We start from the raw sequence: 13,767 nt of genomic DNA, 5'->3' as shown, positions 1-13,767 counted from the left end.
TCTGTAGCTGCGGGATGACCACCTCCTGAAACGTGCTAGCCACAAAACTCTCTGCTCCCCTATGCACTGTATTGACGCCAGCCAACCCGACAGCTCAGAAACCTTGAGCTCGAGTTCGAGCAGTTGGCGACACTTCCTGCACATGTGGTTCTTCAGGACACACAAAATGTTCTGGAGTTCACACATGGCACGGGATGTGCATGCGACGGGCCACAGCTGTCCCGCCATGTTAGCTACAGTCATTTAAACTTTGTTTAGCTTTAACGCACTTTACTGTTTATCAGTCTCTAAAACACTAACCACTAAAAAAACACCACCCAATTAACTAAATACTGACTTGCCCTCGGCGCTGCTCCTTGTCTTGTTTTGATTCCTCGTGCAGCTCCCTTTATGCTCGGCTCAGTCTTAGTCTACAGTGCTTTGGTTTAAATCACTTAACACCTCCTTCCACCTCTGAAACTAATTCCCACACTCACCAAATTCCCACACTCACTTAATTCCCTTTTGAAAGTCCTCACCCTGTTAGCATTTCAGTCTGTTAGAGATTCACTCTCTGTCTTTCCCAACCTCTGTGCTCAAGGCTTTATTTTTTTACCTCTTCCCTCAGCTCCCCATATTCACTTTTGTCATTATCTCCTTCATTGTATTGTGTGAATGCCTTTTCATTTAGATTCAATTTCATCCTCACCTCTTTATTTATCCATGATATCTCATTTGTTGCTCGATTGTTCTTATTTCATCATAAAAACATAAGAACATAAGAATGAGGAGCAGGAGCAGGCCATATAGCCCCTCGAGCATGCTCTGCCATTCAGTAAGATCATGGCTGATCTTTGACCTCAACTCCACTTTCCCATCCGATCCCCATATCCCTTGATTCACCTAGAGTCTAAAACTCTATATATCTCAGCCTTGTATATACTCAACGATTCAGCATCCAAAGCCCTTTGGGGTAGAGAATCCCAAAGATTACATCCCTCTGCGTGAAGAAATTCCTCCACATCTGTCTTGAATGGCAGACCCCTTATCCCGTGACTACGCCCACTAGTTCTAGACTCTCTAGCCAGGGGAAACAATCTATCAGCATCAACCCCGTCTAGCCCCCTCATAATCTTATATGTTTCAATGAGATCACCTCTCATTCTTCTAAACTCCAGAGAGTAGAGGCACATTGTACTCAATCTCGTGGAATGTATTTCTCCTGAACGCTATTGCTCTCTACTTTAAATGTCACTCACTGTTGTTCCATCTCTTTTTCTGTCAATATGTTTCTCCAGTTTACCTTCCTTAGATACATCCTCGTACCCTCATAATTAACGCCATCCCTACACCTTTATGTCTCTGAATCATTATCTTAAACCTCCTTATACTTTGATCACTAACCCGTAGATCTTCTCTCACACTTACTCCCCTTATCTACTCCAGCTCATTCCCCATTATTAGGTCTACCAGTGCTTCTCCTCTTGTTGGGGTTCTTACACATTGGGTCAGAAAGGAGTCTTGTACACATTGTAAAAAGCTCATTCCCCTTCTCCCCTTACACTCCCTCTTCCTGCCAGTTTATTTGGGGGAATTTGAAATCTCTAATGATGCCGATTCTGTGTTGTTTCCTCATTCCATATCTGTGCCGGCATATTTCTCTCCCCACTTCCTAGCCACTATTTGGTGGGCTGGAGTATATCACCAATCGTGTGACTGATCCATTCCGAGCCTTCATCTCAATCCATCTCAATATGGATTGTGTTTTATCTCTTTGTTCGTTATATCCTCTCCTGCTGCGACCATTATGTTATTTCTGATGAACCCCTCCACCCCTCCTTCCCTCTTATTTTTAAATACATTATATCTGCAATATTTAACTACATGTCGAAATCCAGGATGGTTCTACCGCAGTGAATGAAAGATGAAATATCAGAACAGGTGTTCAACATCACATGGATGAGATAAGCCTCCAGAGGAAGCGATAAAGATCATTCATTGGACACCCGCTCTCTAAAGCTTGACACGATTTGTGGCCTGAAACTCTATTGTCAGTAAAGTTATAAACAACGGAAACTGGACCAAGTATTGAGTGAAGAGATGTCGTTGAAATTGTCGTTGGAAATTCGGAGAAGCGAAGCAGAATAAAACGAGAGTAAAGGAGACTTTATCGCTGGACTGAGCGGTCACTCACAATCTAACAACAAGATCTAAATGCTCAGACAACAGACACACGATGATATGAACACCAAAAACAACAGTCTGAGCTTCAGATAAAATTGAGACTAAAGGGAACTACAGGCCAGTTACCATGACATCAGTCGTCGGGAAAATGCTGGAATCCATTATTAAGGAAGTGGTAACAAGGCACTTAGAAAATCATAATATAATTCGGCAGAGTGAGCATGATTTTATGAAAGGGAAATCGCGTTTAACAAATTTATTAGAGTTCTTTGAGGATCTAACTAGCAGGATAGATAAAGAGGAACTAGTGGGAAAGTAAGCTGTGAGGCGGACACAGCAAGTCTGCAAAGGGGATATGGACAGGTGAGGTGAGTGGGCAAGAAGGTGGAAGACAGAGTATAATGTGGGGAATGTGAGGTTATTCACTTTGGTAGGAAGGATAGAAAAACAGAATGTTTTTTAAATAGTGAGAAACTATTAAATGTTGGTGTTCAGAGAGATTTGAATGGTCTCGTACAAAAAACACAAAAAGTTAGCATGCTGTTACAGCAAGCAAAAGGAAGGCAAATGGCATGTTGGCCTTTAATACAAGGAGTACAAGAGTAAGGAAGTCTTACTGCAATTGTACAGGACTTTGGTGAGACATCACCTGGAGTACTGTGTACAGTTCTGGTTTCCTTATCTAAGGAAGGATATACTTGCCTTAGAGGCGGTGCAACGAAGGTTCACGAGATTGATTCCTCAGATGAAAGGGTTGTCAGTGTGGAGAAATTGAGTAGAATGGGCCTATAGTGTTTGGAGTTTAGAACCAATGAGACGTGGTCAATTGAAACATGCAAGATTCCAAGAGAGCTTAAACGGGTAGATGCTCAGAGGTTGTATCCCATGGCAGGAGAGTCTAGAACCAGGGACGTAGTCGCAGGATAAGGGTTCCGCCATTTAAGACAGAGATGATGAGGAAACTCTTTACACAGAGGGTTGTGAATCTTTGGAATGCTCTACCCCAGAGCACTGTGGAAGCTGAGTCGTTGAATATGTTCAAGGCTGAGGTAGATAGATTTTTGAGCTCGAAGGGAATCAAGGGATATGAGAATCGGGCAGGAAAGTAGATTTGAGGTTGAAGCTCAGCCATGATCCTATTGAATGGCGGAGCAGGCTCGAGAGGCCATAAGGCCAACTCCTGCTCCTATTTTTTATGTTCTTATGTTCTAAAGGGCTAGAACATTAGAAAGGATATATTGGCCTTGGAAGGAGTGCAGTGCAGTTTCACCAGAATGTTACCAGGGCTCCAAGGGTTAGATTATGAGGAGAAATTACATGAACTCGGCTTGTATTGACTTGAATATAGGTTAGGGGGTGATTTGATTTTGGGTTTTAGGATTTTGAAACGAATTGAAAGGGCAGATGGAGAGATTTTCTTCCACTGATGGGGAATCGAGGACAAGGGGACCAAACCTTAAAGTCAGACCCAGACCACCCAGGAGAGAAGTTCGGAAACACTTCTTCACGCAGGAATTGGTAGAAATGTGGAAGTCTCCCAAAAAAAGCAGTAAAAGCCTCTCAATTCGTAATTTTAAATCTGAGATCGATAGATGTTCGCTTACAAAGGATATTAAGGGGTATGGAGTTACAGTATCATTGTAGGTAGAGCACAGGAGGAAGCCATTCGGCCCATCATGAAGTGTCATTAACAGGTGCAGAAAATAATCAATAAGGCTAATGGAATGTTGGCCTTTATATCTGGAGGACTAGAGTACAAGGAGGCAGAAGTTATGCTGCAGCTATACAAAACCCTGGTTAGACCGCACCTGGAGTACTGTGAGCAGTTCCGGGCACCGCACCTTCGGAAGGACATATTGGCCTTGGAGGGAGTGCAGCGTAGGTTTACTAGAATGATACCTGGACGTCAAAGGTTAAGTTACGAGGAGAGATTACACAAATTGGGGTTGTATTCTCTAGAGTTTGGAAGGTTAAGGGGTGATCTGATCGAAGTTTATAAGATATTAAGGGGAACGGATCGGGTGGATAGAGAGAAATTATTTACGCTGGTTGGAGATTCGAGGAGTAGGGGGCACAGTCTAAAAATTAGAGCCAGACCTTTCAGGAGTGAGATTAGAAAACATTTCTACACACAAAGGGTGGTAGAAGTTTGGAACTCTCTTCCGCAAACGGCAATTGATACTAGCTCAATTGGTAAATTTAAATCTGAGATAGATAGCTTTTTGGCAATCAAAGGTATTAAAGGATATGCACCAAAGGCAGGTATATGGAATTAGATCACAGATCAGCCATGATCTTATCAAATGGCGGAGGAGGCAAGAGGGACTGAATGGACTACTCCTGTTCCTATGTTGCTATGTTCCATTGTGCTTGTGAAAGAGATATCCAATTAGTCCCATTTTCCTGCTCATTCCCTATAGCCCTGTAAAGTTTTCCGTTCAAGTATTTATCCAATTCCTTTTTCAAACTTACTATTGAATCTGCTTCCACCTCCCTTTCAGGCAGTGCATTCCAGATTAGAACACCTCGCTGTGTAAAAACATGTTTCCTCATGTCGCCTCTGGCTATTTTGCCGATCGCCTTAAATCCGTGTCCTCAGGTTACCCGCCGTTCTTCCACTGGAAATAATTTTGCCTTATTTACTCTGTCAAAACCGTTAATGATTTTGAACACCTCTAATCAATCTCCTCTTAACCTTCTCTGTTTGAAGGAGAACAACCCCAGATTCTCCAGTCTCTCCACAAAACTGAAGTCCCTCATCCCTGGTACAATTCTAGTAAATCTCTTCTGCACCCACTCTAAGGCCATGACATCCTAAAGCGTGTTGCCCAGAATTGAGCACAATTCTCCAGCTGAGGCCGATCCAGTGTTTTATAAAGTCAAGGCAGGTAAATGGAGTGAGGAAACAGATCAGCCATGATCTCATTGAATGACGGAACAGATTCGAGGGGCAGAACGGTGTACTCCTGTTCCAATGTCCTATGTCCTTATGTTACAGTGCCTGCACGTTAAATTTCAGGTGAGATTTTTGTCTGATCCCAGGGCCCCCTCTGACGCTATAGTTTCTGTCCATCACATTTTAGGGGAGATTTCTGCTGATCTCAGTGTTTCCTCTTACTTTACAGTGTGTGTCCATTACATTCCAGGTGAGGTTTCTGTCTGAGTCCAGGATCCTTCTGATTCTTTAATGCTTTATGTTTACATTTCAGGTGAGATTTATGTTTGATCCCAGGGAATCATTTAACCCTATAATGTATCGGGTCTGCCCATTATATTTCAGGTGGAATTTAAGCCTGATCCCAGGAGCCCCATTGACTCTCGCGTATCTGTCCAATAGATTTCAGGTGAGATTTCTGTCTAATGACAAGGAAACGCTTTCACCCTGTGGTTCTGAACTCTTGGAAATGCAGTCGAAGGAATCGCTCTGTTCCATTCTCCTTCATGGTTCTGAACTCCTGGGCATGTTGTAGAAAGTCTCCCTTATCTACATGTGCCAGACCTACTGCCAAGTTATGGGGAGGATTTAGGGAACAAAATGGAAACTGTTTCAAGTGGGGAGGCCCCCGGGTAACAGCAGATGGTGTCTGAGTGACCGGGAGGGAGAATCGATCCCAAGGTGAGGATATACCCGTTCAACCCCCCTGACATGCGGCCGTGCATTTCCAGTTCCGCAGTTGGTGATGCGAGAGCCTGGTGTATGGTACTGGAGTTAAAAATGTGGAATATCAAGGGGCCTGACACCCCGCCAGCGTTCCTGTGTCTCCACATCCACCGCGATGATGGCAGTTTCACCAACTAATGGCTGAAGCTGAAACTCTGAGACCTGGGAGGACGGCCAGTGGATGCATCACCTGCAGACAAAAGCAGCGAGAAACCACCACCCCCGCCCCTAACCGGTGTCCTCTCTTTGTGCCAGATATGTATAGCCGCAGTTCCCGGGGCAGAGACTGAAACTTGTGCTCAATGTGAGATATGTATAGCTGCAGTTCCCGGGGTAGAGACTGAAATTCTGCTCAGTTTGAGATATGTAAAGCTGCAGTTCCCAGGGCAGCCACTGAGTAACAGCACCATTCTGAGTCCGAACACTGAGACAAGCTCCAGCTTCAGTTGGTGTGATGGAGGGCGGGAAATCCATGGCATGAATAACAACCAGGTTATTTGTTCGGTGTGATTTCATATTACTGTGCTGCATAGAATGATCTCAATATATTAGGATTTAAATCAACTGCTACTGTAATTTGTGAAGTGACCTGTCGCTGCTCGGGCCTATCCCAATGGGGTTATTGGTCCAGCTGTAGACCGGCTGATGCCGATCATCAGTGGGATGGTGACCTGCCGGACTCGGGAATCTCCCGGCTCAGGGTGTAAATGGATCTCACATTCTCCTCTCTGTACTGGGAAAGGCAATTTGAAAAGGTCAGTGAAATGATGATCAGTGAAATGATGATCGGTGAAATGATGAAAGGTGAAATGATGATCAATGAAATGATGATCGGTGAAAAGATGATCGGTGAAATGATGATCGGTGAATTGATGATCAGTGAAATGATGATCGGTGAAAAGATGATCGGTGAAATGATGATCAGTGAAATGATGATCAGTGAAATGATGATCGGTGAATTGATGATCGGTGATATGATGATCGGTGAAATGATGATCAGAGAATTTGGTTTGAGTCCAAGAAAACTCCTTCCTCGGTTTTCCATCAGTTTCCACCACCCCCCACCCGGTTATTCCGTTATTTTGCATCATCACAATGCCCGATCTGTGACTGGTTTCCTTTTCAGACTCACACAGACCATTGGTCTCTCAGGAGAAGGCGGTGGGTGGAACCTGGGCTGATTGTATTTAAAAATGGGCAGCTTACTTCTCATTGCGGGGTTTTACCGGACTGCAATTCATGCTTCACACCTGACTAAAATCTATTGGTTATTTGGAAGGAAACATTGGTTTCTGTACAAACTGTTGTGAACGAATTAACTCCCAGATCAGTCAGGTGGTGCTGGGGGGACCGCTCGGTATCTGTTAACAGTTCGGTTAATGTTCAGGTCCCATCGGTGTAAGCGGCTCCAGGGACGATGTTGCGGCCCTTTCTGACCCTATTTCAATTGCTGGTGCTGAACTGTGAGTTATTGATTATTGAAAGTATTCCGTTATCTATTGATACGGTGTTTATTATTAAAATATCTGCCTCATTAATATAATTATTGATCTTTACTACAGAACACATTGAGGTGATGAGGAAAGGAAATGTTGTTTTCTTGAATTGTAATAGTGTCATGTGGAGTTTAATGAGAAATCGGGGCTTGTTTATCAATCGCCTGCCACCTGCGGCTCTTGCACAGACAGAGAAGACGGGAGTTGAAATTCTAATCGGACCATTTGAAATGAGCCTGTTAGAAGTAGAGCGCGGTCACTGTTAGAATAGAGAGTATCGGAGTCTGGGGTGTAAGTTAACTCACTGAGTGTAGAACACCAGTCAAAACTGCACCTCCTGCCGACTGATCCCACACAGACATTTCTGTCCTCGATATTTCTCAGTAGAAGCGCTGTCTGACCCCCGTGTGATACAGAGAATTGAACTAAAATATCTTGACTAATTTGTTCAGCATTAGAATGTTGGACAAGGATTATAAATATTTTATAATTAAATATTAACTAGAGATGGAACCAATATTGTTTCAATTAGTATTAATCGTTTATATAATTATTAATAAGTAGAGTCTCCAAAAATGATTTTACTGAAGATCCTAAATCTCCGGCGGATTTGCAGTGTCAGAAATTTTGCTTAGTTACTGATATCTTCAAAAATCTAACTTTTATATTAAATTAAGCTTTCTATTTCATACAGTGATAGGTGGAGTGTCATGTCGGAATTAATATTTTATAATCTCCTTCCACATGCTCCATACAGTGTCATGTGGAGTTTAATGAGATATCGGGACTTGTTTTTCAGTCTCCTTCCATCTGCACGATATTTTTTGCTGAGTTTGTCGGTCGGTGACTCCATTCGGCTTCTCACTCTTTCCAGTCTGTGTTTGATTATATTTATTAATCTCTATCAATAGGAAATGCTGCTTTACAGACAGAGAAACGTTCTCGGTCTCTTATCAGATCGGTTTCGTGTTTAACAAATGTAATTTCCGTAAATTTCTTTTTTTAATTTTATAAAATTGATTGGATATTAAATCCTGCTTTTGTAGATAATTTAAAGAGCATTTACTGTAAATCATAGAACAGAGAAAACATGAAATGTATTTCACTCGCTGAATCATTTTGATAAATGATCAAAACCAATTTGAAGAAAACGCGTATATTTTATTCAAATTAGTTATTCAACGTGATCGTATCAAGTGAATTGTAAACAATTTTACAACACCAAGTTATAGTCCAGCAATTTTATTTTAAATTCACAAGCTTTCGGAGATTTTCTCCTTCCTCAGGCAAATGTTTCAAGAGCTCCTTGAAGCCTACGCATTTATACATATTGAACAATACATGGTGTTTACAGACTGCCCCTGCAACTGCCCATTGCCAAGGCAATCACCGTGTTCAGACAGAGAGGTGTTATCTGCAGAACCCCCGAATACACATTCAACAAAAAAACAAACAGGGAAAAAAAACAGAGAAAAAAAAACACAGAGAGAGGCAGAAACATCCGGAAGGCAGAGAGAGCCAGCAAATGACCCATTATATTAAAAACAGATAACATTTGTTCGCTGGTGGGGTAACGTGTAGCGTGACATGAACCCAAGATCCCGGTTGAGGCCGTCCTCATGGGTGCGGAACTTGGCTATCAATTTCTGCTCGACGATTTTGCGTTGTCGTGTGTCTCGAAGGCCGCCTTGGAGTACGCTTACCCGAAGGTCGGTGGATGAATGTCCATGACTGCTGAAGTGTTCCCCGACTGGGAGGGAACCCTCCTGTTTGGCGATTGTTGCGCGGTGTCCGTTCATCCGTTGTCGCAGCGTCTGCATTGTCTCGCCAATGTACCTTCAAGGAGCTCTTGAAACATTTGCCTGAGGAAGGAGAAAATCTCCGAAAGCTTGTGAATTTAAAATAAAATTGCTGGACTATAACTTGGTGTTGTAAAATTGTTTACAATTGTCAACCCCAGTCCATCACCGGCATCTCCACATCATGCGTATCAAGTGAACATTGAGATGGTTTAATTAATTTGTAGAATTTTCATTGAATACATATTTTGATTGTCTGAGTGTGAGTTCCATCAACTTCAAATAGGGAACAATTCTCCACTTCTGTCGGTATCAGTAACTATGTTTAGAATATTTTAGATCTGATTAACACTTACTTTAATTTTCAGAGCAGATGTGGCTCAAACTTAGATTTAAAACCGAAATCGAACACAAATACCGAGGCAGTTTGTTTTATTTTGTCCCCTGCGGCTCTTGCACAGACAGAGCAGACTGGAGTTGAAATTCTAATCGGACCATTTAAACTGAGCCTGATGGAAGCGGAGCGCGGCCACCGTTAGAATAGAGAGTATCGGAGTCTGGGGTGTAAGTAAACTCACTGAGTGTAGAACACCAGTCAAAGCTGCACCTACTGCCGACTGATCCCACACAGACATTTCTGTCCCCGATATTTCTCAGCAGAAGCGCTGTCTGACCCCCGTGTGATACAGAACATTGAAATAAACATATTTTGACCAATTTGTTCAGCATTAGAATGTTGGACAAGGACTATAAATATTTTATAATTAAATATTAACTAGAGGTGGAACCAATATGGTTTCAAATAGTATTAATTATTACTACAATTTTTGTAATGTACACTCTGAAGAATACTCTTATTGACAGGTCCTAAGCCTCCAAGTAAATGATGTGTGACTATTCTTGTTTAGCCAGTGATTATCTTCAAAATTATAAACCTTTTATATGAAGTTAAGCTTTTTATTTGATGCATTTGGATGTACGGTGTCTTCTTGTAAGTAATGTTTCTTGATCTGTATAATTATTCATCTCCACCAATAAGAAATGCTGGTTTACAGACAGGGAAACGTTCTTGCACTGTAATCAGATAGATTATGCGTTTACTTTAAGTATTAAGGTAAATCTAATTTCATTTTACAAAACTTATTGGATGCTAAAATACTATTTTTGTAGGTGATTTAAAGGGCGTTGATTGCAAAGCATAAAATAGAGAAAAAACATGACATTTATTTCACTCCCTTAATCCTTCTCACAAATCTTGTGCTCATAAAAACCAATTTAGAGAAAATATTTCATTCAATATTTGCCATTGAAAATCAAATTATCCACCAATTTATAAAAAGCCTGTATATTTTATTCCAATTTTTCTCTGAATGTGATCATGTGATGTGTAAATTAAAAATTTAAATTAATTTGTACAAGTTTTGTTCACTGCACATTGTTGGTTGTCTTATTTTGTGTTCCATCTGCTGCAAATAGACAACAATCCTCCATTTCTGTCGGTGTCAGTGAACATATTGAGATTATTTTAGATCTGATTAAAAACGAGATTAAATTGCCTGAGGGCATTTATATCAAACTTAGACTTAAAACCGAAATTGAAAAAAAATAACGCGGCAGTTTGTTTCATTTTGTCCCCTGCAACTCTTGCATAGACGGAACAGACTGGAGTTGAAATTCTAATCCGACTATTTAAACTGAGCATGTTAGCGGTCACTGTGAGAATAAAGAGTAGCGGAGTCTGGGGTGGAAGTTAACTTACTGAGTGTCGAACACCAGTCAAAGCTGCACCGACTGCCGACTGATCCCACACACACATTTCTGTCCCCGATATTTCTCAGTAGAAGCGCTGTCTGACCCCCGTGTGTTACAGAGAATTGAACTAAAATTATTTTATATAGTTTGTTCAACATTAGAGTGTTGGACAAGGTCCATGGAGATAGTACAATTAAATATTAAATAGAGATAGAACCAATTCTGTTTCAATTAATATTAATTATTAGTATAATTATTAGAAAGTACACGCTCCAGCAAATAACATAACTGAAAGTTTCTAAACCTCCGGGGCATTTGCTGTGTGAGTATTTTTGTTTAGTTAGCGATTATCTTCAAAATTAGAACCTTGTTAGATCAAATATTTCTTGCTGTTTGTGAATTTGGATGGACAGTGTCTTGTAATTAATGTTTCCTGATCTCCTTCCACATGCCCCATCCTTTTTATACAGTGTCCTGCAGAGTTTCATGAGACATCAGGACTTGTTTCTCAATCACCTGCCACATGCTCGATATTTTTGTTAAGTTTGTCAGTCGATGACTTAGTTCAGTTTCTCGCTGTTTCCAGTGTGTGTTTGGTTATATTTATTAATCTCTATCAGTAAGAAATACTGGTTTACAGAGAGGGAAACGTTCTCGCACTTTTATCAGATAGATTGTGTGTTTACTCTAAGTATTAGGGTAAATCTCATTTTATTTTATAAATCTAATTGAATGCTAAAATACTGTTTCTGTTGGTGATTTAATGAGCTTTGATTGCAAAGCATAAAAGAGAGAAAAACGTGAAATGTACTTTACTCCCTGAATTATTTTCATAAATCTAAGGCACGTGAAAGCCAATTTATAAAACGCGTGCATATTTTATTCCAAATTGTCTTTGAATGTGATCGTGTGATGTGTAAATTAAAAAGTATAAATGAAATTGTACAATTTGTGTTCAATGCACATTGTTGGTTGTCTGATTTTATGTTCCATCTGTTTCAAACAGACAACAATCCTTCATTTCTGTTGGTGTCAATGAACATGTTGAGGATATTTTAGATCTGATTAACACCGAGTTTAAATGACCGGAGGACATTTGAGTCAAACTTAGATTTAAAACTGAAACCCAACACAATACTGCGGCAGTTTGTTTCATTTTGTCTCATAAGGCCCTTTTACAGACAGAGCAGACTAGAGTTGAAATTCTAATCGGACTATTTAAACTGAGCCTGTTAGAAGTAGAGCGTGGTCACTGTTAGAATAGAGAGTATCGGAGTCTGGGGTGTAAGTTAACTCACTGAGTGTAGAACACCAGTCAAAGCTGCACCTGCTGCCGACTGATCCCACACAGACATTTCTGTCCGCGATATTTCTCAGTAGAGGCGCTGTCTGACCCCCGTGTGTTACAGAGAATTGAAATAAACATATTTTAAATAGTTTTTTCAACGTTGGAGTTGGACAAGGTCTATAAATATTGTATAACTAAATATGAACGAGAGATGGTACCAATACTGATTCAATTAGTATTAATTATTAGTATAATTATTATAATATACACTCCGAAGAATAATATTATTGATAGGTCCTAAATCTGCAAGTATTTTCTTTATGAGTATTCTTGTTTGGTTAGCGAGTATCTTCAAATTTATAAACCTTTTATATCAAATTAAGCTTTTTATTTGAGGCATTTGGATGTACAGTGACTTCCTGTAAGTAGTATTTCGTGATCTCTATACTTATTCATCTCTACCAATAGGCAATGCTGGTTTACAGACAGGGAAACGTTCTCACACTGTTACCAGGTAGATTCTGCGTTTACTTTAAGTGATGGGTATATCTAATTTCATTTTATAAAACTGATTGGATACTAAAATGCTATTTTTGTCGGTGATTTAAAGGGCGTTGATTGCAAAGCATAAAACAGAGAAAAACATGACATTTATTTTACTCCCTGAATCATTTTCACAAATCTTGTGCTCATAAAAAACAACTTTTGAAAATATTTTATTCAATATTTGTCATTGAAAATCAATTTATAAACCAATTTATAAAAAGTGCGCATATTTTATTCAAATTTGTCTTTGAATGCGATCGTGTGATCTGTAAATTAAAACCTATCCATTGATTTGTAGAATTTTTGTTGAATGCACATTGTTGGTTGTCTGATTTTTATGTTCCTTCTGCTTCAAATGGACAACAATCCTCCATTTCTTTCGGTGACAGTGAACATGTTGAAATTATTTTCGATCTGATTAACACCTATTTTAAATTACCGGAGGACATTTGTGTAAAACTTAGATTTAAAACCGAAATCAATCACAAATCCGAAGGCAGTTTGTGTTATTTTTTCCCCTGTGGCTCTTGAACAGACAGAGCAGACTGGGGTTGAAATTCGAATCGGACTATTTAAACTGAGCCTGTTAGAAGTAGAGCGCGGTCACTGTTAGAATAGAGAGTATCGGAGTCTGGGGTGTCAGTTAACTCACTGAGTGTAGAACACCATTCAAAGCTGCACCTACTGCCGACTGATCCCACACAGACATTTCTGTCCGCGATATTTCACAGTGGAAGCGCTGCCTGACCCCCGTGTGATGCAGAGAATGGAAATAAATATATTTTAAATAGTTTGTTCAACATTAGCGTGTTGGAGAAGGACAATAAGTATTGTTTAATTAAATATTAAATCGACGTGGAACCAATATTGTTTGAATTAATAATTCTTGATATTAATATTATTAATACACTCTCTAAATTACTGGAACATCCTAAATCTCCGGGAGCTTTACAGTGTGAGTACTTTCATTTAGTTAATGATAATATTAATATTTATGACCTTTTAAAATTAAATTTCTATTTCATCTGTTTATATGGACAGTGTGATGAAGCAATTAATGCT

General features: G+C 40.1%; 1 protein-coding gene across 1 annotated transcript in view; it reads left to right on the top strand.

Annotated features, from left to right (window-relative positions):
- The first annotated feature begins 6,711 nt into the window (after positions 1-6,711).
- LOC137318781 (scavenger receptor cysteine-rich type 1 protein M130-like) overlaps positions 6,712-13,767 on the top strand; it is a 29,511-nt gene continuing 22,455 nt past the window's right edge. The window contains exon 1 of the mRNA XM_067981431.1: positions 6,712-6,832. Within this exon, the coding sequence (XP_067837532.1) occupies positions 6,712-6,832 (121 nt within the window). The remainder of the gene's footprint in view (positions 6,833-13,767) is intronic.

Source organism: Heptranchias perlo, unplaced genomic scaffold (genome assembly GCF_035084215.1).
Source record: "Heptranchias perlo isolate sHepPer1 unplaced genomic scaffold, sHepPer1.hap1 HAP1_SCAFFOLD_73, whole genome shotgun sequence".
Lineage (NCBI taxonomy): Eukaryota > Metazoa > Chordata > Chondrichthyes > Hexanchiformes > Hexanchidae > Heptranchias > Heptranchias perlo.
Note: the sequence above shows the minus strand (reverse complement) of the source record. Positions and strands in the feature narration are given on the sequence as shown.